Here is a 23,108-nt window from a genome sequence, read left to right as displayed (position 1 = left end):
TGTTTCCACTGTTTCCCCATCTATTTCCCATGAAGTGATGGGACTGGATGCCATGATCTTCATTTTCTGAATGTTGAGCTTTAAGCCAACTTTTTCACTCTCCACTTTCACTTTCATCAGGAGGCTTTTTAGTTCCTCTTCACTTTCTGCCATAATATACAGTAATGAGTGAAAATGCAAGAAACAGAACAAGGTTTTCAACACAATGCCACTTACATGAATCAAAAATAATTCCTTCAGAAAAACAACATGTATTTTCAAGAATACATGGAATTCTTGGTGGGAATGTAAATTGTTGCAGTCACTATGGAAAACAGTACGGAGGGTCCTTAAAAAACTAATAATAAAACTATCATAAGATACAGCAATCCCATTCTTGGGCATATATCCAGAGAAAACTATAACTTGAAAAGACACAGGTACTCAACGTTCATAGTAGCATGATTCACAAAAAGCCAAGATATGGAAGCAACCTAAATGTCCATCAACAGATGAATGGATAAAGAAGATGTGGTACATGTATACAATGCAATATTATTCAGTCATAATAAAGAATGAAATAATGCCATTTGCCACAACATGGTTGCAACTAGAGATCATCATACTAAGTAAAGTAAGTCAGAAAGAGAAAGACAAGTATCATATGAGATCACTTACACTGGAATCTAATATATGATACAAATGAACTTAACTATAAAACAGAAACAGACTCACAGACATAGAAAACAACAGATGGTTACCAAAGGGGAGAGGAAGTGTGGGAAAGGGATAAATTAGGAGCTTAGGATTTTAAAAAAAAGAAGAAGAAGAATATATACAAACAGAACGGTGGCCTATGACAGAGACAGGAATCTGAGTGAGATATGGGGATAAAGGAGAAGGAAGGAAGGAAAAGAGGAAGGAAGGAAGAAGGGAGGGGAGAAGGAAGGAAGGAAGATAGATATGAAAAGGGCTTTGCACAACCCAACAATGATGCTATGCCATGAGCTGAGCCTTTTGATTAACTTAACTCTCTGCCCTTAAGAGCATAAGAATCATGAAGGAATCAAGCCTGTTTCCATTTCAAGCAACAGAAACTCAGACTAATTTCGGGGGGGTGGGGTGGAGGAGTGGGAGTGATTTTTTGGCTTACATAAAAAAAGAATCCAAGGGTAAAGGTGCAGCTGAATCCAAGAGCTCCACTATGTCATCTTATGTTACTTGTCATATGTGTTTCCCTGTATTGGTTTCTTTCAAGCATCTCCTCTTCATAACAGAGCTCTAAGAGGATGAATGATTTTACTTTAGCAGGTAGGGTAATGAGAACTTTAACTTTTTTTCTTCTTCCTCACCATTCTAGACAAAATTATGAAACTCCAGTACTTTGGCCACCTCATGCGAAGAGTTGACTCATTGGAAAAGACTCTGATGCTGGGAGGGATTGGGGGTAGGAGGAGAAGGGGATGACAGAGGATGAGATGGCTGGATGGCATCACTGACTCGATGCACATGAGTTTGAGTGAACTCTGGGAGTTGGTGATGGACAGGGAGGCCTGGTGTGCTGCGATTCATCGGGTCGCAAAGATTCATCGGGTCGCAAAGAGTCGGACACGACTGAGCGACTGAACTGAACTGAACTGAATTTTCATCGACTCTGATTGGCCTATTCAGGTCATGTGCATTTTCTGAACCAGTCATGATAGGGTGCAAATAGTTTCATAGGCCAAAATAGGTCATTCTTCCCCAGACTGTGGGGTCAGTCCCATGAAAACCTGTTACTAAAGACAAATTCTACAATACAACTCCATTAAAACAGTTCCAACACTGCCCAGTTACTAATAAAGAATTCTATAATGGCACCGTTTTTCCAGTAGAAATTTCGTATCTGGGTAAATCACAGAGGTAGAACTGGTCTCTAAAGAGAGGACAAAGAAGGTGACTCATGGCCATGTGGCTATATTTTAGGAATGCTGCAAATTCCTCTTGCCTAAAATATCTTCCCCATCTGCCAACCACAGTCTTAAATTCCAGTTCCACTACTGAGATTCATTGTTTGGGGCCTATAACATGGACCCTCCAACATGCTTTGGAAACACATGTAAATACTTCTTAGCATGTATCAGCTTTTAACACCTTGACACTGATTACCTTACCAGACTGATGATGACAGGGAAGAGTCTAAATGGGCTAAAATGTCACAAAGGGCAGACCTGGAACTGTGGGATCAGGGTGATAGGCAATAATGAGAAGGGTAGAAAGGGATAGGATGCTCGAGACCCAGCCTGACTACAATTTTTCTTGGTAACAACTTTACTGTGTGTCAGAAAGAGCATCCAACGAGAGGATGTTTGGGAGTCTAGTCCCTTCCCCTAACAAGACAAGTCCCATGTTGGAGACCTAGCTGTAGAAGAGCACCTGGCTGTGTCTGCTGAGAGAGGTGAGATTGTTTAAATAGAAGATGCTCAACGGGAAGAACCTTGGACTCTAAGAACCTTACTGATATATTTCTAGCTTTTAATAGTTAAAGAAAGATGTTCCCAGAACGTTTGTTGATCTCTTCTATTGACTCTATTGACATGAAAGTGCCAGTTCCTAAATGATATTTTGCTTTGTCTTGTTTCTGGCTAGTGCAGTAGCAGTGATAAAGCAATACTCCAAAGCTCACTTCCCACATCATTTGGGACAAGTTTTTTTGTTTCCCTGGGGTTCAGTGGTAAGGAATCCACTTGCCAGTGCAGGAGACTTGGGTTCAGTCCCTGGTCCGGAAGATCCCTTGGAGGCAGAAATGGTAACCCACTTCAGTATTCTTGCCTGGGAAATCCCATGGGCAGAGAAGGTTGGTGGACTACAGTACTTGGGGTGGCAAAAGAGTCAGACAGGGCTTAGTGACTAGACAACATTTTCCTTCTTTAGAGTATCCCAAACTTGAACTCTTCATTACTAAGTTTCTTATTTCATCAGGCCCCATCTTGCTAAAAGGAATTGTAACAATGCATAACAATAAAAATCTGGCCCAAAGTTTAGTAAGTAGATGGGGGGCCGGGGAGGGAAGGGAACTTAAACTATCAGCAGTGGTTATCTCAAGGATGGGAACTGTGATGTAGATGAAGGTAGTGAAAAAGAAAAGTTACATTTTATTCCATATATTTTATTTTTGCTTGATTTTTGTTGACAGTGATCATGTATTCATGGATCCTTTTAGTAATTTAGAATTTAGTTAAATTTGCACTTAATTGATTCTACTAACTAAAACTTGTCCTCACATTTGGGATTAAACTTGAGAGAGGCAGGGCTAGCTCTGTGGCCTAGATAAATGCTGACCTCACAGAGAACAAAAGTATCCTATAAATGTCCCCACTGTCTGAATTAAGCTTAAGAGTGATGCTCAAATTACAAGACACCAAGTTGAATAAAAATGCAAAATGTTCCAACTCTTTGTTACATCTACTTTTTCCTTTTTTCAAGAATGAACTACTGCTGTTCCTGAGAGCATCATAAAGATACAGGTCGTTTATGCTGCTACCCTGTATGGGTTTCAGTTGGTAGTAAATGGTTTTCTGAGAGGTTTGAGTTAAAGCTCTTATGTAAATAGAGAGAGGCTTACATAATGCTCTTTAAACTAGAACTTTGAAGACAATCTGCAGTAGGCATATGAGATCTGTCTGTGCAGCAAATGGCATCTGAAAAGTATCAGGAAGCCATCCAAGATTTGGTTCAAGAAAACAGGAAGAATAAACACCCACGGTGCAAGCTTCTGATCAATCGTTTAGCCAAACCTCAGCCACAACCAAACAGACAATGTGTAAGAGATGTGCCTTAGGTTTATAGTAGTGCTACTAAGCCAAAGTATATTTCAGCAGCGCTCTTGAGCACGGTTCATTGTCAATTTCTACGAAAAATTCTCCAGGGGCTGGAGCCATGCCTTCGGCCGGGCCGTTTCCCTCCCTGTAATGTTAGACAGTGCATCATCTCACGGAAGAGGCTAAACTGGTATTGATTCTCCTATGTTTAAAAGGAGTAACCGTTTCCAGCAAAGGCACGCTGGGGGCGGGAGGTGGGGGAAAGGGGTGGTCTGTGTAACGGAGAAAACACTTCAAACTGAAAGCGCTGCCGAGAAGGGAGGAGGGAAGCTGCGGTGAGCGAGCGGCGGCTTCTCTCTGCCCAAGTATCCGGGCTGCAAAGTTCTGGCCACAACAGCTGCGACGCTTTCTTTCGGTAGACCTGCGGCGAGAGTTGTTTCTCTGTCAAAAGAGAGAGATTTCTGTACTTCTCAGGGAGGCGGGCCGCACCGTCTTCCGACCGTTTCCACTGTCGCCTCGGTTACTCCGGTCCTTACGACCTCCGTTCGGAACCCCGTCCTTGTACAGCCAGGAGGGAGAGACCGGGGAGGAGGAGCGCGCGCGCTGGGTTTCAAACTCGGGCGAACTTTGCAGAAGCCCCCGGTCTTCACCGGGCTCCGTGCAGGCGCCCCTCCCGATTTCCCAGTCCTACAGCCCCGGGGCCCAGAGAGAAAGTGGTCTCTAACTTTCAGGTCCATTCCAACCCGGAGATTGGGTTGCACCGGGAGTTAGAGGTTCGCGAAATAACTACTGCGGCCGAGCGAGCTCGGGGCCGCGCGCTCGAGGTCGGAGGGCAGACGGCTGGAGGAAGCCTCCGGGCCTGGAGCCCCGGGAAGTGTCCCGCCCTGCTCGGCCCGGGATGAGTCCCTCTTCGCCGGCCCCCTCCTCATCCCTCCGCTCCCACCTCCCCCTACCCCACTCCGGTCCCTACAGCTCCGCGGAAAGGGGACTCCGCAAGCAGAGTCCCCAGCAGCCGGCATCTGCCAACTGCCCTGACACCCCTTTTCCCCTGCCACGTAAACACCATTGAGAACTGCGTAGACTCGCGTTCCCGCACCTGCCCTTTCCCCAGAAGCCTGAAAGTGGCTGAATGGAAACACTGACACGTGAAAACTCTATTCTGAGTGACTTAGCGTCCGCCGCCTTGAGGTTTTAATCTTGCTCTGCTCGTCCTGCCCGGCGCTCGGGGCAGATGTCCACAAGGTCCCGGAGTTCTTTACTGTCCCCGGGGGAAGGTGAGACGAGGAGGATGGGGAAGGTGGAGAAGGAAACGTGAGAGGTCTGGGGCCACTTGGTATATACAAGAGGATATCCTAATCCCAGGAACTGAGGTCCCCTGCATTGTTTCCAAGCCAAATGCACAGAGCAGCTTTTTTCGAAGCCCTGGGACCCCCAAGTCACGTCTTATGAACCGAGAGAACGGACGCGCGCGCCACCACTGACCATCTTGTCCTGGAGGTGGGGGCCGGTGGCTGTACTGTTCACGTTAACCCTGCCGCCTGCATCAGCAACAGGTATTAAAGTAAGGAGACCCATGGAACATCTGGTCCTCCTCCCCAGCCACCTTGTGGCCGACGCCCCGGCCCTGTGTTGCCCCAGACAGGGTAAGACAGAGTCTCAAGGTCACTTGTGGCCAACAAGGTGTGAGATTTCAAAATGTCAGGGCACTGCTTGGGGGACAAGCTTGTCAAACCTCTTCTCAAAGGAACTGAGTGCCCTTGTCTTGGCCTTTGACTGTTTCCCACCTAAGAAAACCTTTTTTCTTTTGCAAATACAACATCGAGGATCTCTCGCGTCCCGGCAATTCTAGCTTTGACATTTCTTCTGAAAAGTGTTCGCGGCGGTGCATTTTGACTGGACTTCCCTTCCTTCCGCTTCCCTGCAGGGATCTTACTGCCTAGTTTTCTCAGCCTGAGACAATGACCGGTGACCCAGGTTTTCTCCAGACAGTTGATACGGGTTTCTCTGGCGTTCCAGGTCTACTTGAGGACCGCCCACCAAGCTCCTTGCTCTCCAACTACCACTGTCTGTACAGATTGGAAGAGATTCACTCTCTAAAATATGACCTCTTCCAACCTGAGGGCTCTTTCCCATGAAGCCAACGGAAAGAAGCAAAGGAAAGCAGCGGAGTTGGTGGCTGGACACCCCAAACTTTGCCCTCAGAGAAGGAAAACCTTCCATTCCTGCCTCTCACCACCGTGCATTGTATTCCTGAAACCCGGGAATGAAAATGGAAATTGTTTGATGTATGAGGAGACGTTATCTAATTAGGGCATAAGAAATTTAATCTTTCCAGCATGCAGGTCATATAATTAATGTTAATTTAACGCTCAAATTCTCAGTCATTAATTTTTATTCTCTTAGATGCAGTTTGGCAGGGGCCCCTGATCCATGGCAATGGATTTTACTAGATGTGAGAGCACACTTGGTCTTAGGAGTGACTCACCGCAGACCTTCCCATCCCAGTAACAAGATCGCATCATGTATGCATTATTAAGCCACGTAATTGAACGGTCCATAGTTTGCATATCAGACTATTAAAATAATGTGTTTTGCTTTTCTCCGAACACGAATTGTTCAAGCCTCTGCGAATATGTGGCGATTCTGATAATTATCACCAAATTACTGCAAATGTTCTCTTCATTAACATGATTTCTTTCAAGCATTTTCAAAAATGTGAATATTATCATGAATTAAGGAACTTCTTACAAAGTTGTCTCAACTTTTTTTTTTCAAAGAGACCTGTCACTTGGAAGGAAAGGATATAATTTAAGTCGGGAAGGGAGAGAACTTCTCTTGCTATGCTTTTCAAATGGCTTCCTCCAGCCAAATAAAAGTTTTCTGTCTGGATTTTCACACAGTTTCTAGGCAAGAGGCAGATACAGAGAGAAGAAAGGGAATATAAAAGTCACAGGAGAGTAAGAGAATTGATTTTTTTTTTTAAGTTTTTACTATCTGATTCCCTCCTGGCATAGATAACTTGTCCCCACAAACAAATCATAACTTTTTTGCCACGCCCAGAGTAAACGAATATTCCCCCCTTTAAAAAATACCAACTCAAATTTTTCTAAAACTAACAGATTGTAATTAATTAAATAGTGCTGTTTTCCCTAGTTGTCCTAAGCTTTGTGGTTGGAGAAATTATAAGCCAAATCGTAAGGAGCCTTTATTGTAACCCTCCCTTCACACACTGTGTTCAAAGTTGAATAGTAAGATATTAAGAAAACAGAAAAGGAAGAAAGAACACTATTGCAAAATAAGAGTCTCTTTTAAATGTAAGAAATTTGCATCTATACACCATTCCAGTAAAATTTCCCTTTGGGTGATTTTTTAAACTCATAACAAACAGCTCATTCTGCCTCTGGTGTCACCGCTCCTTCCCGGTACAGCGTCGCTGTCGCGTGCAGGTCTCTCTCCTCCGACGGCGCTTCCAGAGCGGAGACGCTCCCACCAGTCTAAGCAAGGAGGGGGTTTCACCCATCGAAACGTCTCTCGAGTTTGAGAGGGTTGTAAGAGTTTTCCTAAATAAAATATGGCAGGGAAAGTGTAGGGAGGGAGAGAGAGTGTGTGGCGCATCCGCCCGCTCCAGCAGTAATCTGCATGGCTGTTCCCTGCTGGGCTGGATACCCCCTCCCCTCGTTCGGTGCCCGGATCCTCCCGGCCCCTCTTCTCGAGCCCGCTGTCAGCTCTCCGGGGAAGGGGTGCCAGGCCCCGGGCGGCACTTTTATTTTGGCTGAGAGGAGGGAACGTTGCTCCCAGGCCCGAGGGAGGCGAACTGAGCCCTTCTGTTTGGATTTCCCTCCTCGCTATAGCAACCAGCAGCATCCGGACAAAAATGCGCCCTCCCTGGACAATGGCCGGGCCTCCCGCTTCTCGCCCTCGCCTTCCTCCCCCGGATCGCAGCCAGGACCTGCCTAGGAGCTCAGTGGCTCGGTGGCCGGCAACGCCCCCACCCCCAGCCCGCGGCGTTCCCTAGCGGTACCCCCGGGAGGTCAAGCCGGGGCGCCCGGACGCCGCCGCCCGTTCTCCCTACCCGGGCTTACGCCCCACGCAGGTCGAGGCCCGGACACACTGCCTCCCGGCGGAGTACGCGGGATCCCACCGCGGAGTTTTCCGCGAGATTGTGTGGGTGGTTGGATGCCCCTGAGGGGCACCAACTCCAGCTTTTTTCAGTGTTTTTAAAAAAAGGTTAGTATAATGCACGAAGCAGACTACTCCTCCACCCCGCACATTCACGTAAATATAAGCATCCTAAACCACGGACCTAGGCTTGATCTCTGACTTTCTTTCACTCTCCCAAGGTTAATTAAGTTCCCTTCCACGAGCTCCTCGCCTATTCATTATTCTCTTCCTCTGACCTAGGGCGTCAATATGATCAGGCCTGTGACTCTGCCTGTCCTGTTTTCCTATTTTTGCATTTAATGCTGGGACCCAGCTGCCCCCAGATTACCATCAAAACTCGCAGCAAAGACCAGAGGGGTGAGATGGTCTCATTGCTCCAACCTAAGGCTCCTTTTTTCTGAGTCTTCTTCCAGACAATGCCAGCCTCTGCATTCCCAGGACCCACATTCTGGAAACCAGTCTTTTTAAAAAATAGTCATCTCTAGCTTCACTAAGCCCCAAAGTGCCTAGAATGACAGTTTTGAAACTCAGAGATCTAGAAGAAGATCCCAGTCCACAGCTATTATCGCTGTGGTCAACTGTACAAAAGAAAAACTTCGCTCAGTGCACCCGGACACTAACAATAGGACTTAGTGCATTCTTACACTTTAGCGGGGATTTGTATCCATACTCTGTCCAACCAGAATAAGAAAAATGAAGTCCGACTTCAACTAAACGCAGCCTTGTTTCCCCCAGTGATGGAAACCCAGCCCTAAATCTTGGACACATCACCATAAAGTAGCTGAGGATACTCTTCCCCTGCACCTGTGCACAGGTGTGTGGGGGTGCTCTTGGCCCCTCCTTCTGCTTCTCAGACTGTGCCCCAGAAGATAAGAAAGAGAAAGGACTGTGGCAAGAACTTAATCTCAGTACTATCTCTAAAAGCTTTGGAGCGAAGGAGGTTTCTGTTTAAATTACTTTTATCTATTAAAAAGTTGTCATTTCCTCCTGCTTTAGGGCAAGGGATAAGGGTGGGAAACACCTTCAGGCTTCATTGTTAGGAAGTCATTGAATGTTAGTCCTTTGAAAAGGAAATTTCAGAAAGGTAACTAAGAGCCACCAATCCCCTCAAGTTGTGTCCCTGCTATTTCAGTATAAACAAGCTGTATTAATGCCAAATAGAATTTGCCTTGTACACTGATGGAATGTGTCCTTTATGCTGTCTCCCCTGTAAGGCCTCATACTCACCACTCAAAATTTAGCAGACTTTCTTTGATAAATTACTCAATGTAATCCTTGAAATAGCTAGACTGCCTGCGTGATATGGTTTTAGAAGTCTTCAAGCCATGCCTGTCTATAAAATATTCACTTGTGGACTACAAAAGAGGGGGTCACTTTTAATGATGAGATTGAGAACATGAGAAAAGGAGAAACAGAATATCCACAAATTCAAATAATTTCATTTTACAATACTGAACTTAGAACATTACATCTTACTGGTTTACACAGTAGTAAAGGTAAAATAGAATCATCCATATGTGAGACATGGACAAACACAGATTTGGCAAGAATATGAAGAATGGGCGTTTCAACTTTCAGAAAACTTTTCCTTCTTCAAAACCGTTTATGACATGGAGACGGACGCACATTTAGAAACTTGTAAAATGTATATATAGACAATAACATATAAATCTATGTGGAAATTTTTTAATTGGGAAGACATCGTGCTGCATAATTAAAGATATTAACTTCTGTTCTTTTTAAAAGTAAATGTTTATTGTGTCTCACAAGAACTGGCAGCTTGGAAATGCATTTTCCTTGCTTCTTACAAATGCATCTCTAAGCCTGTAAGTCTTCAAGCTCTAAGGAGGTTTTCATTAAAGGAGCCAGCTGCCTCTTTGTGTGGATTGGTTGTTCAAAGCTGAAGCTCTAAAGTGGAAACCTCAGTTTTGACATTCTGTAGGCCCTTAGCAAAGAAGTTCCATTTAAATGTGGGGAAGCTCTCAAACAACTCCTGGATACTAGCAGAAGAGCAGAAAGTACAGGAATACAATGACTGGAATAAGGGAGAAAGGAGAATAAGAGAAGGGACTTGGAATCCTCCTCCAAGGTGGATATATTAAAAAGAAAATCCCAGTAGGTAATTTTACCCAAGTTTAAACCAGCTGCCACCTTGGAAGAAAATTCCCTTTGTTTCCTGATTTCCATTATCATAAAACTATTAAAACATCAATAAGAAATAAATTAAGATCTATCAAATGAATAAATACCATCTCACCTCTATCTTAATAAGTGCATCCTTTCAGCTCAATGTTTAGGAGTGATTATGGCGGTTTTTCTGCCAAGACTTGGTATGGAGCAATACAATAAATGATATTTTACACATGGTGTGTTTACTAGATGAAGTTAAAATCTAGTTCAAATTAGAGTGTACAGGTTGATATCATTAGTGTTACTCATGTGAAGACTTTGGGAGATTCTGGTCAAGGTGCTGGGCACTACTAAGACCCAGGTCTGGCTCACGCTTTTGAGAAGTGTGACAATGTGGGGATAAATATCTTTTTGGTTTAGCTCGGATTCTGAGTTATTTTCTCTCCAAGCAGTGCAGTAGGAAGTCCGCACCAATTCCTTAGACCAGTCCAGGTCAGGATACCGACTCAGCTGAGCCCTTGCTGAGACCTAGAGGAAGGGGATGGGCTGGTGAGGTTGCTCAGGACGCCTGGAGCTTGTTCTCGTGAAAGGGGCCCGGGGGACCCAGCAGTCAGCCAAGGAGGCTGCGAGGCCGGCGTGAACCGCTTGCTCAGCCATTGTCCTAGCCAGTGATCTCGGGGAACTGTACTGGAGTGAGGGAGATATCAAGACACCTTGTCAGTTCAAAGCATTTTAGGTTTGTTTGAAATCCTCTCCACGTCAACGTAAGCAGCCTCTGTATTCGAACAGTGCTTTGAACAGTGAAAGGGAATGAGCTGAATCAAAACCTGGAGGTGTCTCCCCGAGACACTTTCAACGTGCTTTTATGAGGGTGGAGAAATGCAGGGAGACGCGTGGACTCTGCTCCGGTGGTGTCAGCCGCAAAGAAAGGCGCCCACGACGGTGGGAGGAAAGGAAGGGAGGACCAAAAACCCCTCATCGGGGGTCTAAAACCTCTGAGGTTCCTGGAGCCCCAGGAAGGGGCTTCGCCGGGAGGCAGACTGGAAGCCGAGGTACCCAGGACCCGGCGTTCGCGCCAACCGGGCCTCCGGCGACAGGCGGAGAGGCGGGGGTGGCTCGGGGGGAGGTGGTACCCAGAGACACTGTGCGCGCCCAGCCCAGCCCGCCCGGTGATTGGCCAGGCTGCGGGGGTGGGGGTGGGGTGCAGAGGCTGAGGCTCAGGGGTAGGGCAGTGCTTTGTGTACTCCCGGGGATTTATTGGGTGCATTAATCGAGTAGAACCACCCGGCTTACCCTGTTGGGAATGTTTCGGCTCCGTTGCCTGCCAGCGAAATGAAGCGAAGGTGGGGGGAAGGGGTGGAGTGGAGACCTGGGACGTCAGCATGGGCTGAATCTCCGAGCAGTCATCGTCAGTGAAGTCCCGCTGCAGACAGGAAGTTTGGATGTACACATGCAGCCTATTCTTGTTCCCCCACCCAAAACCCCAGCGCCCAAAGCCTGAAACTGGGGGAAGGGAGGCAGAAGGAGAGGAGGGTTTGGGTTGGGGGGAATTTTAAACTGACTCCGAGTCTGGCCGCCTTGGTTCCCTCGGAGATTGGAAACCTTTTTCTTCCCTCGAGTGTTTCACCCCCACCGGCTGCAAAGGGCCTTGTCCCTTGAGAAATGAGAAATCAAATCCAGAGAAAAGCAGACACCTGCCCCGGAAGGGGGAGGGGGCGAGCTTTTCAGCATCCGGACGCGGCCCTTCCCGGCGGCTGGATCCATCCATCTGTGGGAGCTCCGAGTTGTCCCAGCCGAGCGGTTGGGGAGGAGGACAGCCGGCGGCCAGGGGTAGCGGGGCGGGGGCAGGGGGGGGGGGTGGGGTGGAGGTGATGAAAAGAGGCGCGGCGGGTTGGGCCAGGACGTGGCTGGCGAGTGGCCCGTGCGCTCCCAAAGCCCCAGGAGAACCAGGCGCCCAGCGCTGGGGACACGGAGGCGCTGCTGAGGGAGGCGGTCCTGCCCTCCACCCAGCCCCTTCACTCCCGGTCGAGCAGCCGCGGGCGCCAGCGGCCGAGTCTGCGCGCTTCCAGGCTTGGACTTTTTCATTTTTTCCTAGCCGGGCAAAGTTACGGGATTCCTAGCAGCCCCCAGGCGCGCGGCCAGAGTGGCTCCGCGCTTGCGCGAGAACCCAGCGCCAGAAGGTGTGTATCCTCGCCTCGCCGCGCGGGTGCGCGCGTGGGGAGATGTAGGTCCGTTCGGTTGGCGGCCTGTGGGCTCGCCCCTCCCCTAACCATTTCTCTCTCTCTCCCCCACACACGCTCATAAACACAGGGCACGTGGAAATTCTCCGCCAAAGCGCCTTGCCCGGGCGAGTGCTCAACGCGGTGATTTATAAACAGCTCAGCCACTCCCCAAAGACCTCCGCTCCTCGTTAGTCATGATGAATTCTCTGGCCCGTTCCACTTTGCTGTCTAGATTAAGATGCTCGGAGGCCCCAAAGTGCTCCCCTTGAGCGTTGATTTGGCTTCCCTCACAAACTCACGATCGCCGGCAACGCCAGCACTAAAGGCAACGACGGAGGGTCGGAGGGCGGAGGGTGAGAGGTGGGGACGCAATTCACTTTCCCTGTGGTTGTGTTTTTACACCCCCCCCCCCACGCCACCCCCTTCCAGGGCAGCAACTTCTGATTCGTTTTGCAGTATTCGCGCGGTACACTCGAGCGTGCGTGGTTGCTCCGCTGCTACAGCACCCGCCTGCGCCGGATCCTCCTACCCTTGCTAGCAGGCTCCGAAAGCGGCGGCAGGCACCTGCTCCGGGTGGCTGCGGCGCTGACGGCGCGACGCGCTCGTGCTGGGTAGAACCGTACTGCCGGTGCAGAGTCCCGCAGTCTCGCTCCGGAGTTCTCTGCTGAAGGCTAAGCAGACAGCTTCGCCAGTGAGCGCCTGGAAGCTGAGTTAGACCACCCCACCCGCTGGCGTCCGCCGAAGTTTAGGATTCGGAAGATTCCCCTAGTACAGCCCATTTTCCTTCACTCGCTCTTCCTCTCTTTCGAAGCAGCTAACGGAAAAAGTTGCATCCAAAAGCTCAAGGAACACGGAAAGCGCTCACGCAGTCGAAGCCGCCCTTGGTGCCTCCCTGCCCCTTACCCAGAGGCCGAACACCCCCTTGACAGCGCTCCTTGTCACAAAGAGAAGGTCTACTCGAGTAGGATCCTAGTTTTCCCTAAATCCAAACCTGTGCGCGCCCCCAGTGTTTGAATGTGTCAGAGACTTTTAGAGTTTTGTTTTGTTTTCAGTCCAGACCGCTGCGCTGTTAGAACAGGCAACTCCTCCGCTCCTGAACAAGTAGTCTCTTACAAAACCGAGGCGCCGGTGGAGCCTGCCTTTAATGCGGTCCTCACTCCGAGGTGCTGGAAGACCATCCGGTCTGGAACCTAAAAGGAGGAGATCTGGCGCTAGCGGGGTGGGGAGAGGCGAATAAAAGCACCTTTGGGGAGGCAAAAGTGTCACACCTGGAGCAAGAAGCACATGGGCACTGAAATTCTAATAGTTGGGGAAAGGAGACTTCAACGTGTGTGTGTGTGAGGGGGGGTGTAGCCTGACTTCTGGCTCTAGGTATGAGACGTTGGGGTGTATGTGTGTATGTGTGTCCCAAGGTGAATAAAAGTCGGACTCCCCCTGGATTGTGGGGACTCAGCCTTTCTCTTCCTCTTTCTTCACTCCTTCTCCCGCCCTATTGGGAGGAGAAGGTGGACCGACACCCCGCCCCCCCACCGCCACCCAAGTCTTGCAAGTGGCTGTGGTCGATAGAGGGCCGGGGCGCCCCCGCCCCCCGCCACTTCTCCGCCCGGACCGCCAGGCGCGTCTGCTTGGGAGACAGATGGGGGGCGGGCCCATCCTAGAGGGTCGGAGGAGGCCGGGGGTGGGGGAGAAGGGGAGGTGAGAACTCTGAGAATCTGAATGGGGCCGGGGTGGAGGGGGGTGGGGATCAGAGAACAGCTAAAAGGACTCCGCGCCCGGGGTGGGGGAGCGGAGGAGGGGGCATCTCTGCGCCAATCAGTGGCGCCGGCCTGGGAGGTTGCTAGCGGTATCCACGTAAATCAAAGGGCGCGGAGCCAATGGGAGGGGGTGGAGGGGGCGGGGCCCAGGCGCGTGCCGCTGCGAGCTGGCGCTGCCAAGAGAGCGGGAGAGAGCTGGAGAGAGCAGGGAGAGGGGGGAGCGCTGAGCTAGTCGGAGAGTGAGCGAGAGCAAGGAGGGAGAGGAGGAGAAAGAGAGCGAGGGCGGGCGGGCGGGCGGGCGGGAGGCGGCGGCGGCGGCAGTAATAGCAGGAGCAGCCACAGAAGGCGTCGGAGCGGGCGTCGGAGCTGCCTGCTGGCTGGGAGAGAGAGAGAGGAGAGAGACGGAAAGCGAGCGAGGAGAGGAGCCCGAGGCGAAAAAGTAACTGTCAAATGCGCGGCTCCTTTAACCGGAGCGCTCAGTCCGGCTCCGAGAGTCATGGCGACCGCAGCGTCTAACCACTACAGCCTGCTCACCTCCAGCGCCTCCATCGTGCACACCGAGCCGCCGGGCGGCATGCAGCAGGGCGCGGGGGGCTACCGCGAGGCGCAGAGCCTGGTGCAGGGCGACTACGGCGCGCTGCAGAGCAACGGGCACCCGCTCAGCCACGCTCACCAGTGGATCACCGCGCTGTCCCACGGCGGCGGCGGCGGGGGCGGTGGCGGCGGCGGCGGGGGCGGGGGTGGCGGCGGGGGCGGCGGCGACGGCTCCCCCTGGTCCACCAGCCCCCTGGGCCAGCCGGACATCAAGCCCTCGGTGGTGGTACAGCAGGGGGGCCGAGGCGACGAGCTGCACGGGCCGGGTACCCTGCAGCAGCAGCAGCAGCAGCAACAACAACAGCAGCAGCAGCAGCAGCAACAGCAGCAGCAGCGGCCACCGCATCTGGTGCACCACGCCGCCAACCACCACCCGGGGCCCGGGGCATGGCGGAGCGCAGCGGCTGCGGCGCACCTTCCGCCCTCCATGGGAGCGTCCAACGGCGGCTTGCTCTACTCGCAGCCCAGCTTCACCGTGAACGGCATGCTGGGCGCCGGCGGGCAGCCGGCGGGGCTGCACCACCACGGCCTGCGGGACGCGCACGACGAACCGCACCACGCGGACCACCACCCGCACCCGCACTCGCACGCGCACCAGCAGCCACCGCCCCCGCCGCCCCCGCAGGGCCCGCCTGGCCACCCTGGCGCGCACCACGACCCGCACTCGGATGAGGACACGCCGACCTCGGATGACCTGGAGCAGTTTGCCAAGCAGTTCAAGCAGCGGCGGATCAAACTGGGATTTACCCAAGCGGACGTGGGGCTGGCGCTGGGCACCCTGTACGGCAACGTGTTCTCGCAGACCACCATCTGCAGGTTTGAGGCCCTGCAGCTGAGCTTCAAGAACATGTGCAAGCTGAAGCCTTTGTTGAACAAGTGGTTGGAGGAGGCGGACTCGTCCTCGGGCAGCCCCACGAGCATAGACAAGATCGCAGCGCAGGGGCGCAAGAGGAAAAAGCGGACCTCCATCGAGGTGAGCGTCAAGGGGGCTCTGGAGAGCCATTTCCTCAAATGCCCCAAGCCCTCGGCCCAGGAGATCACCTCCCTCGCGGACAGCTTACAGCTGGAGAAGGAGGTGGTGAGAGTTTGGTTTTGTAACAGGAGACAGAAAGAGAAAAGGATGACCCCTCCCGGAGGGACTCTGCCGGGCGCCGAGGATGTGTACGGGGGGAGTAGGGACACGCCACCACACCATGGGGTGCAGACACCCGTCCAGTGAACTCGAGCGGGAGGGGGAGGGGCAGAGCGCGGGGCTCCCCCTCCCCTTTGGTCCGCGGCCCTTTCCCGACCCCCTTGTTCCCTCTCTAACTTCTGATTGTTATTTTCTTTTTAATTATTATTTCCCCGTCCCTTAAAAAGAAAAAAAATAATAATAAGGAAAACAACTAAGGCACTGGACTATCCTTTAAACGGTAGCAGGTGTAATGATGTTTTGACCTTTACAGACTAGTACCCAGGCAATGGAGTGGAGTGTCTCCTAGAGAGAGTGAGCAGAGTATGTGTGTGTGTGTGTGTGAGAGAGAGAGAGAGAGAGAGAGAGAGAGAAAGAAAGAGAGAGATGGCGAACACTGAGTTAAATACCTGGCAAAACTAAATAAATTACCAAAAAGAAAAAATTCCACCAAACCGTAGTAAATACAAAACACAGCTCCTGATGCTCGGTGTTGGCACATGCTGCTGTGTTTATTCAATGTGGATCCCCATCAGGAAAGAGGGAAAAATACACACGTTCTTTGATGTAGGCAAAACTTAACCACATAAATTTGCACTGCAGGAAAATTGAAGTTTACATGAACAAAGTCACGAGCATGTTTTTTCTTTCTCCCACCGTTAATTTTGAAATTGCCGGGTTGGGTTTGGTTTGATTTCTGGGAGAGAGTTGAAGCCAGCTTTTGGCCACTCTCCATTTCTAATGCTCTTGTGTTGCCCCTCCTTATTCCTACTGTTTGTGAACTTTGGTTACCTTCAGATCCCATCTCCTTACATTAGGATAACGTTTATTTGCTCCTTTTACCAAAGCAAACCCGATCGTCTTCATACAAAATAAACAATTCTCTGCTTTCAGGAAATGGGCATGTTCTACCCGCTTTATCCAAGGCAAGAATCCTGTTTGGAATACAAAAATGAAAGTGAAGCATTGGTTTCGGTGACCAGCCACAAAGTAAACTTCATTTTCAGGCAGTGTTTCTGGGGGAGGTTGTGGAGGGGAGAAAAAGCGAAATCGATAGTGAGTGACTGATTGCTTCATTTTATCAGGCGGGGCCCATTGTGAAAGAGCTCAGAGGAAATGCCGAGGTTAAATATATTTTCAGAGTTGTCCAACAGAAGGAAAGTGGCACCTTGAAAGGAACAAGGGAAATATATATCTTCAGACACCACCGCTCAGTTGTTTGCCTTCAGTTTTAATAACTTAATTATGAGGAATTATTTGTGCTGACAGCAGCAGTTAAACTTTGTTCCTCTAATAGCTTTTTTTTTTTTTTAACATAAAATAATCTGGGAACTTAATGGTATATGCATAGACTATGATTCTTAGCACACAAAATACCCACATGCCTACAGAGAATATCTCCACTCTAGGCTGACTTTTGTCTTCACTAGCTCATTTGTTTATCAAATCATATATAAGGTCCCACACCCTATTCGTATGTAATTTATTGCAGAACATACCAGTTTGACTTGGACAGCTTTCCCCCCTCTTTTACTAAAGAAGCCAAATGAAGTATAGGAAAACAATGTTATTTTCAATCCTTCCTACTCTCCCTTTGTTAACAGTTTTAAGTGCGTTTTTTTTTTTTTTTTTTTGACCTTATCTTGATGGAAAACGGTTGACTCCCTTAACAAAAGACTCTGCTGAGAAGTTTAAGTGGGGAAAAAAAAAAACTTGTAACTTTACTGAAAATAAATACCATTAAACTGTGATCAGTTAAAATATTAAATAATAATCAGCACAAAAGGGCGCTAAAAGGGAAAATACTTTGTATTCACCTTAAAAGTTTGGGGCTTTTTTTCCTGGTTAGGTCTTAGACAAATTTTTATTTTAAAAAATTAAATTCTCACTACCAGAAAATGATGGTTCAGCATCAAATTAGCATTGCAATTAGTAGTTAAGGTTTTAGGAACTATGCTTTATATTGTCTTTTCAAACACCTGTGATTGTTTCATTTTCAGTGTTTTTGCAAGATAAATGATGGCTTATAAATGGGCATATTTATTTGCCTGTATTTCATTTCCCCCAGTGAAGGTCTCAAGGAGATGGGCATGGAGCTCCTTGGGGGTGCATCATGCCGCCTGTTCCTGAGGTGTGGGAACTGGCCTTTAGAGAAGCAATCCAGAGCAGGGCATAGAGCCAATGGTAAAGGGAGGAAATGAATTTTCAAATTCTTATTACCAAGTGGGTAAGGTCAGAAGCTGGAGTTCAGGGGATGTGTCTGTAGCCTCTAACTCTCATAGGTTTACTAAGATGAAAGTTACCACTGAACCTTACCACTATGTATATATGTTTAATATCTGTCTTTTGAAATGCAGAAATAGTTTAAATGTTTCTTTGTCTATTTTCTTTTTTTTAAATGCTACCCAGGGAAATATTTTCATATCATTTTTAAGTGGCCTGCCTCAATGTATATTTATTTCTTTTAAAGCAAAAAGGTTCTGGAAACTGTTTTTCTGTAGCTTTAAATGAGTAGGTAAGCAAAATCTATATGGGATGTAATTTTTTTTTGTTCAGTCTCTTTAAAAATACTTTGTTTTGGTACATTTGGTTGTGCTTGTGGGGAAAATAAAAACGCAGAGATCCTTATATATTTATGTTAAAGTAATATTTTATTATCTACATAAAACAGAAATGCACAATACCTTCGTAGTTTGTTCTAATTATTGAAATATCTTTATTTTATTTTAAAAATAGTGCCAAGTTTTAAGGGGGGAAAACCCTAGACCTTATACTGACTGAGTTGAGTTGTGTGTAAACACTTCCCTTCCTTTATACTTCATAAAGTTTTGGAATAAATTTTATGCATATACTGCCAGATTTCATGTTTATAACTTTCAGGAGCTTTTTTTTTTTTTAAGAGCAATTACTCTTCTGGTTCACTTTTCTTTGCAAAAACTATCGGTCCCAAACCTTGCAGTTACTATGCCTGTAGCATTTCATTGAAATGGTCCCTGGGTTTGAGCTTCAATTTGTTTCCATTTCATGGTCTGACAAAGAGATATTTGTCCTCTGATATATCTGCAGTGTCCCTGCATCTTTCTTCTAGGTTAGCTTTACCTTATCTGATTGTGCTTTTTTGGAGAGCATCCATGAAACTAGGTGAACTTTGATCTTTACCCACATGTCCTCACATAATTTGGGACCTACAGAAGAGCAAGGCTTAGTTAAGAGAGTTATTCTTTTTCATGATTAACAAATATCTTTCAACAAAGAATGCTTCTGGCAATATGCACTATGTGTGTTTGCCAGGTGATTAGAGGTGGGTGCTATATGTTTTTCCTTTCAGGCTTACAGAAAAAAAATGGGATTTGCAATGGTTTATACGGTAGTGTCTATTTCTCATCAGCCAAGCAAACAGGATCTGAAACAGGAAATAAAAGAAAAAGAAAAGAACATATGAAAGAGACTCAAGATTGGGATGTGAATAACATTGTTTCAGATAGTCTTAGAGGGAACATCACACTTAACCAAAATCAGTTTTAAGGTTAGTGAGAAATACAAGCAGTGTTGCATTAGTTTACAAGTTTGCTGATGTATTTAAAACCCTCCTTGGAACAGTGGTTTAAGTATATATGCCCATTTGAAAGGTAGTTTCTGGGCTTATTACATCTGATCATCCTTTCTAACTCCTAGTCAATAATACCCAGGTCCCAAACAGATTCAGCCAAATGACCTTATCAATAGTCTGAAAGAGAAGTGACAGAAAGAAGAAGTATTTTGTGACCGCAGTCATGCTGATGGGTAAAATGTTTAAGCTGGCTATAGATTTGAGTTCTGGGTCAATATCCCCCTCCATTGTAGGCAGAAAACAAGCAGCATGTGCCCTCTGCAGGGCATTTGAGTGGACCTTGAGAAGGTGTTTTTTGTTCTTAGCCACAGGGGCTACTGACTGGAAACCGTCACGTGTTAAACGGACACGCCATGGTTTTGACCCACGCCTGCCATTCCGACTCTAGAACTACTCTGGCAGTTTTTGATGCCCTTTTGGGGAGTGTATGGCATGCTAAGATGAAAAACTCCGTCATTGCCACTGAGAGAAATCTGTGGGGCAGTCATCCCTAAAATGCAGACTAGCCATGACCAACCCTTTCGTTTTCCTAAAGACAATAACACAGAATACAGCCATCCTGAAAGAGTTCCTGTGTTTCCTTTTAAAATTTATGGTGTAAGATGGGGAAGAAACAATCCTGTGGGAGAGTTATGTGATGGTCAGCTGGAGGGAATGGCCATAAATAATATTATGCTTGGCACTTCTAAACATTCTCGGTTCCCACGAAGTTACCTCCTTTATATTTCAGATGCAACAACAATAGCAATATTCTCCTTCCCCTCCAGCTCCTACTGGGGGAGCCACACTGGTTGGCAAAATTTTCTGGTGAAATGGCTTTAATAAAGGCACTCATCTTTCTATCATTTTATTTCTCCAAAAGCAACTAATAAAGAGATGCAACAGCAACAATGGGGGTGGGGGGGGGCGGTATGTGAACGCACTGGTACCTGCCCTTGTGTGTCTATATGCTGCATTCATTTGCCTTTTATTTGCCTTACTGTGGAAGCAGCGACTTGGATAGTGCTGGATTGCAGGGTGAGAGAAATGATCTTTTTATCACTGGTCTCTGTGATTTGTCTTTGTTGATTTTTCAATCAGTTTATAGAACTCAGTTCTAGATTCTATTAAATTCCTAGACAAGGTAAAGAATGAGGGAAAGAACGGAGCTTATACAGAAAAAAGGAAGAAGGATGGTGAAGGGAAGGTCAAAGGTATAAGTGTTTTTTGGGGTCTGCTTGTATATCTCAGTGAGGCAAAAGGGACGGTGTTTATTTAAAATGAAAAGAAAAAGATGCATCTTGAAGTACTATGGACAAATCTTGACAACATGACTAAATGGGACCTACAGCTAAATTTTAAACAAATGTTTTCCCTGTTCAGGGAAGTTTACTTTTTCAATGATGCATAGTCTCTTAACAGGGGGCAGATGGTGGTAGGAGAGAACCAGGGTTCCTGGTACCTATCACCACTTGATTCAGGATGGGAAATAATGCACAAGTGGCAGGGGCTTGCCACTTAACTAGCAAATTATGGAATAAACTTGCTCACCTTTGTAGAACTTAAGCCAGACTTATTTCAATGCCCCTTATGTAGATGTGAGTACAGAGGGCCAGAAAATGGCTTTTTAGTTTTCTTTAAGGCTTTGCTTGGTTATGGAGATAAAGAAAAATCAAAATATTTTCACATTGTTCTTGTATTTGGTGGGAAGCTAGGAAATATGTTTCCTCCCCCCCTTTTTTTTAAGAAAAAAAGTTAATTAACTTTATCATGTAGTACTTTCCCTTTACCATAATAACAACTCTGCTTGGCTTAGCTATTAGAGATTTTAAATACAATATCATGTCGCATCAAAACAACCCTGGCCTCTCTCATTGTTCCCAGAATTCTGGTTGTTGATAACATGAAGATGTATTACTTTTTTTAATGTCTTAAATGTTATTTAATACATCAGTAAAAGTGCATCTATATCTTAAACTTCATTTCTTCCACGTCTTTTCTGAGTTTTTATAGCTCTTTGTCTGGGATTGGGGTGGGGGGGACTTCCTTAGGCGCCTCGCCTATGAGGAGCCTGGGCTCTGGGGTGGTGTGTAGCTGGCAGCAAACAGCTCTCTGCTCTCAGAATGGGGAGCTGTCATCTAGAGAAAAGAAGAAAATAAATGCCCCACAAAGACTCACTTGTCACTGATTTCAGAAAGACAGGGGAGCACTTGGACCCCATCTGAGTAATATGGAGGGGATTTTGATTGTTATAAATTGTATACGATTAACTCTCAGTGTGCAGAACGACGGTGATAGGAAACCTCGCGGTGGAGTAAATTTGAATCTGCATCCATTTTGATTTGGAGCATGTATTTTTCCTCCCACCAGTGTTTCCTCTGGGTTTGTTGTTCAAAAAGAAAGAAAGAAAAAAGCCACGCACAACTAAATATGGCCAAAGTTTGGCAGCAGAGTGGGAAAAAGAAAAAGTTTCTTGCGGGCTTGTAAAATCAGCCATTGTGAATTACTGGGCTCTACTGTTTGGGCAAATCCTTGTGCAAAGTGTTGGGAGTCCTCCGTCCTGCTCTTAAGAAATCTCATTCCGTCCGAGGAATTTTGTGTTCCACAGCACTGGATTCTGGAGAGAATAATTTGACATTAACAACTTTGTGTTTATTTGTTTGCTCTCCTAACAATACTCCTTCCAAGTTGTTACAGCGACTGAGCCAGGCGGACTAGTGTCCTGCGCGCGGGTCTCGGCTTGGCGCCCGGGAGACACCGCAGCCCGGCTGCGCGCCCCCTACCTCGGAGAGCCCAGCTTGGAAAGGTAGACCCGGTTTGCTCCCCTCATCCCCCTCCGGCTGGGCGGTTGGGGGACAGAAGGGAGAGGAGCCCCGCTTTCTCCCGATTCCAGCCCTGGCCTTCGCTGAGGGATGCAGAACCACCTCTAAGTGTTTTCGCCAGACATGGAGATTCTCTGAGGCTCCAGAGGCGGACGCCTCAACCCTTTAGGGGGAGGTTGAACAGCCCAGACCTTCTGGGCCATTCCAGCACACTCCTTGTCCAGGCAGATCCTGGGAGGCCGAGAGAGGGTAGACGACGGGCAGATCTGGTTATCTGGCGAGAGGAGATCTGATGGTCAGGAGAACGAGGGCAGATGCCCAGGGTGCGACCGCCGCCCCCGGGGAAGTTGTAGTCGCGCTGAGTTGGCGAGGTCTCTCCGGGGGCGCGCTTGGCCCGGGCATAGATGCCATGGGGGCACAGAGGTGACTAAGGGTCGAGGGTCCAGGGGCAGTGAATCTCCTAGCTTTCTGCCTGCGCAGCTTTTCCGTTTGTCTCTGCAAAGTTGGGCCCAGGACACGGTTTTCTGATTGATAGAGGCAATCGTGGAAGAAGGAGCCCCAAGAGAAGAGGGCAGAGGAGGCAACTGCAAGACAACTGGGGAGGGAAAAAGGATAAGCTGCCTGTGAAGTAGATAATTGGGCCTTTTCCTGTTTGTCGCTTTTGGGGGAGAAGGGGTGGGGAAACGGGGAGGGCCAAGGAATGGAGCAGGGGAGCCGAGAGCTGATAAGCGATCTTGTGTAGCGTGTTCAGCCCACAGCCGTCAAACTTGTGGCTGCCAGTTACCTCAGCTCCCAAACGCTGAAACTGGGAGAAAAACGAATCTCTAAACCCCCGGACATTGATCTCTCCCTGCTGGGCCTAAAGTCACTTTTAGATCTATACAGG

The 23,108-nt window shown here is 48.1% G+C and overlaps 1 protein-coding gene across 1 annotated transcript; it reads left to right on the top strand.

Annotated features, from left to right (window-relative positions):
* Positions 1–14,484: 14,484 nt before the first annotated feature.
* On the top strand, positions 14,485–15,909 carry POU3F2 (POU class 3 homeobox 2). The gene has a single exon (XM_070377129.1). It carries the CDS (start codon positions 14,543–14,545, stop codon positions 15,857–15,859), a length of 1,317 nt encoding a protein of 438 aa, XP_070233230.1. The 5' UTR covers positions 14,485–14,542; the 3' UTR covers positions 15,860–15,909.
* Positions 15,910–23,108: the final 7,199 nt, after the last annotated feature.

Source organism: Bos mutus, chromosome 9, assembly GCF_027580195.1.
Source record: "Bos mutus isolate GX-2022 chromosome 9, NWIPB_WYAK_1.1, whole genome shotgun sequence".
Classification (NCBI taxonomy): domain Eukaryota; kingdom Metazoa; phylum Chordata; class Mammalia; order Artiodactyla; family Bovidae; genus Bos; species Bos mutus.
Note: the sequence above shows the minus strand (reverse complement) of the source record. Positions and strands in the feature narration are given on the sequence as shown.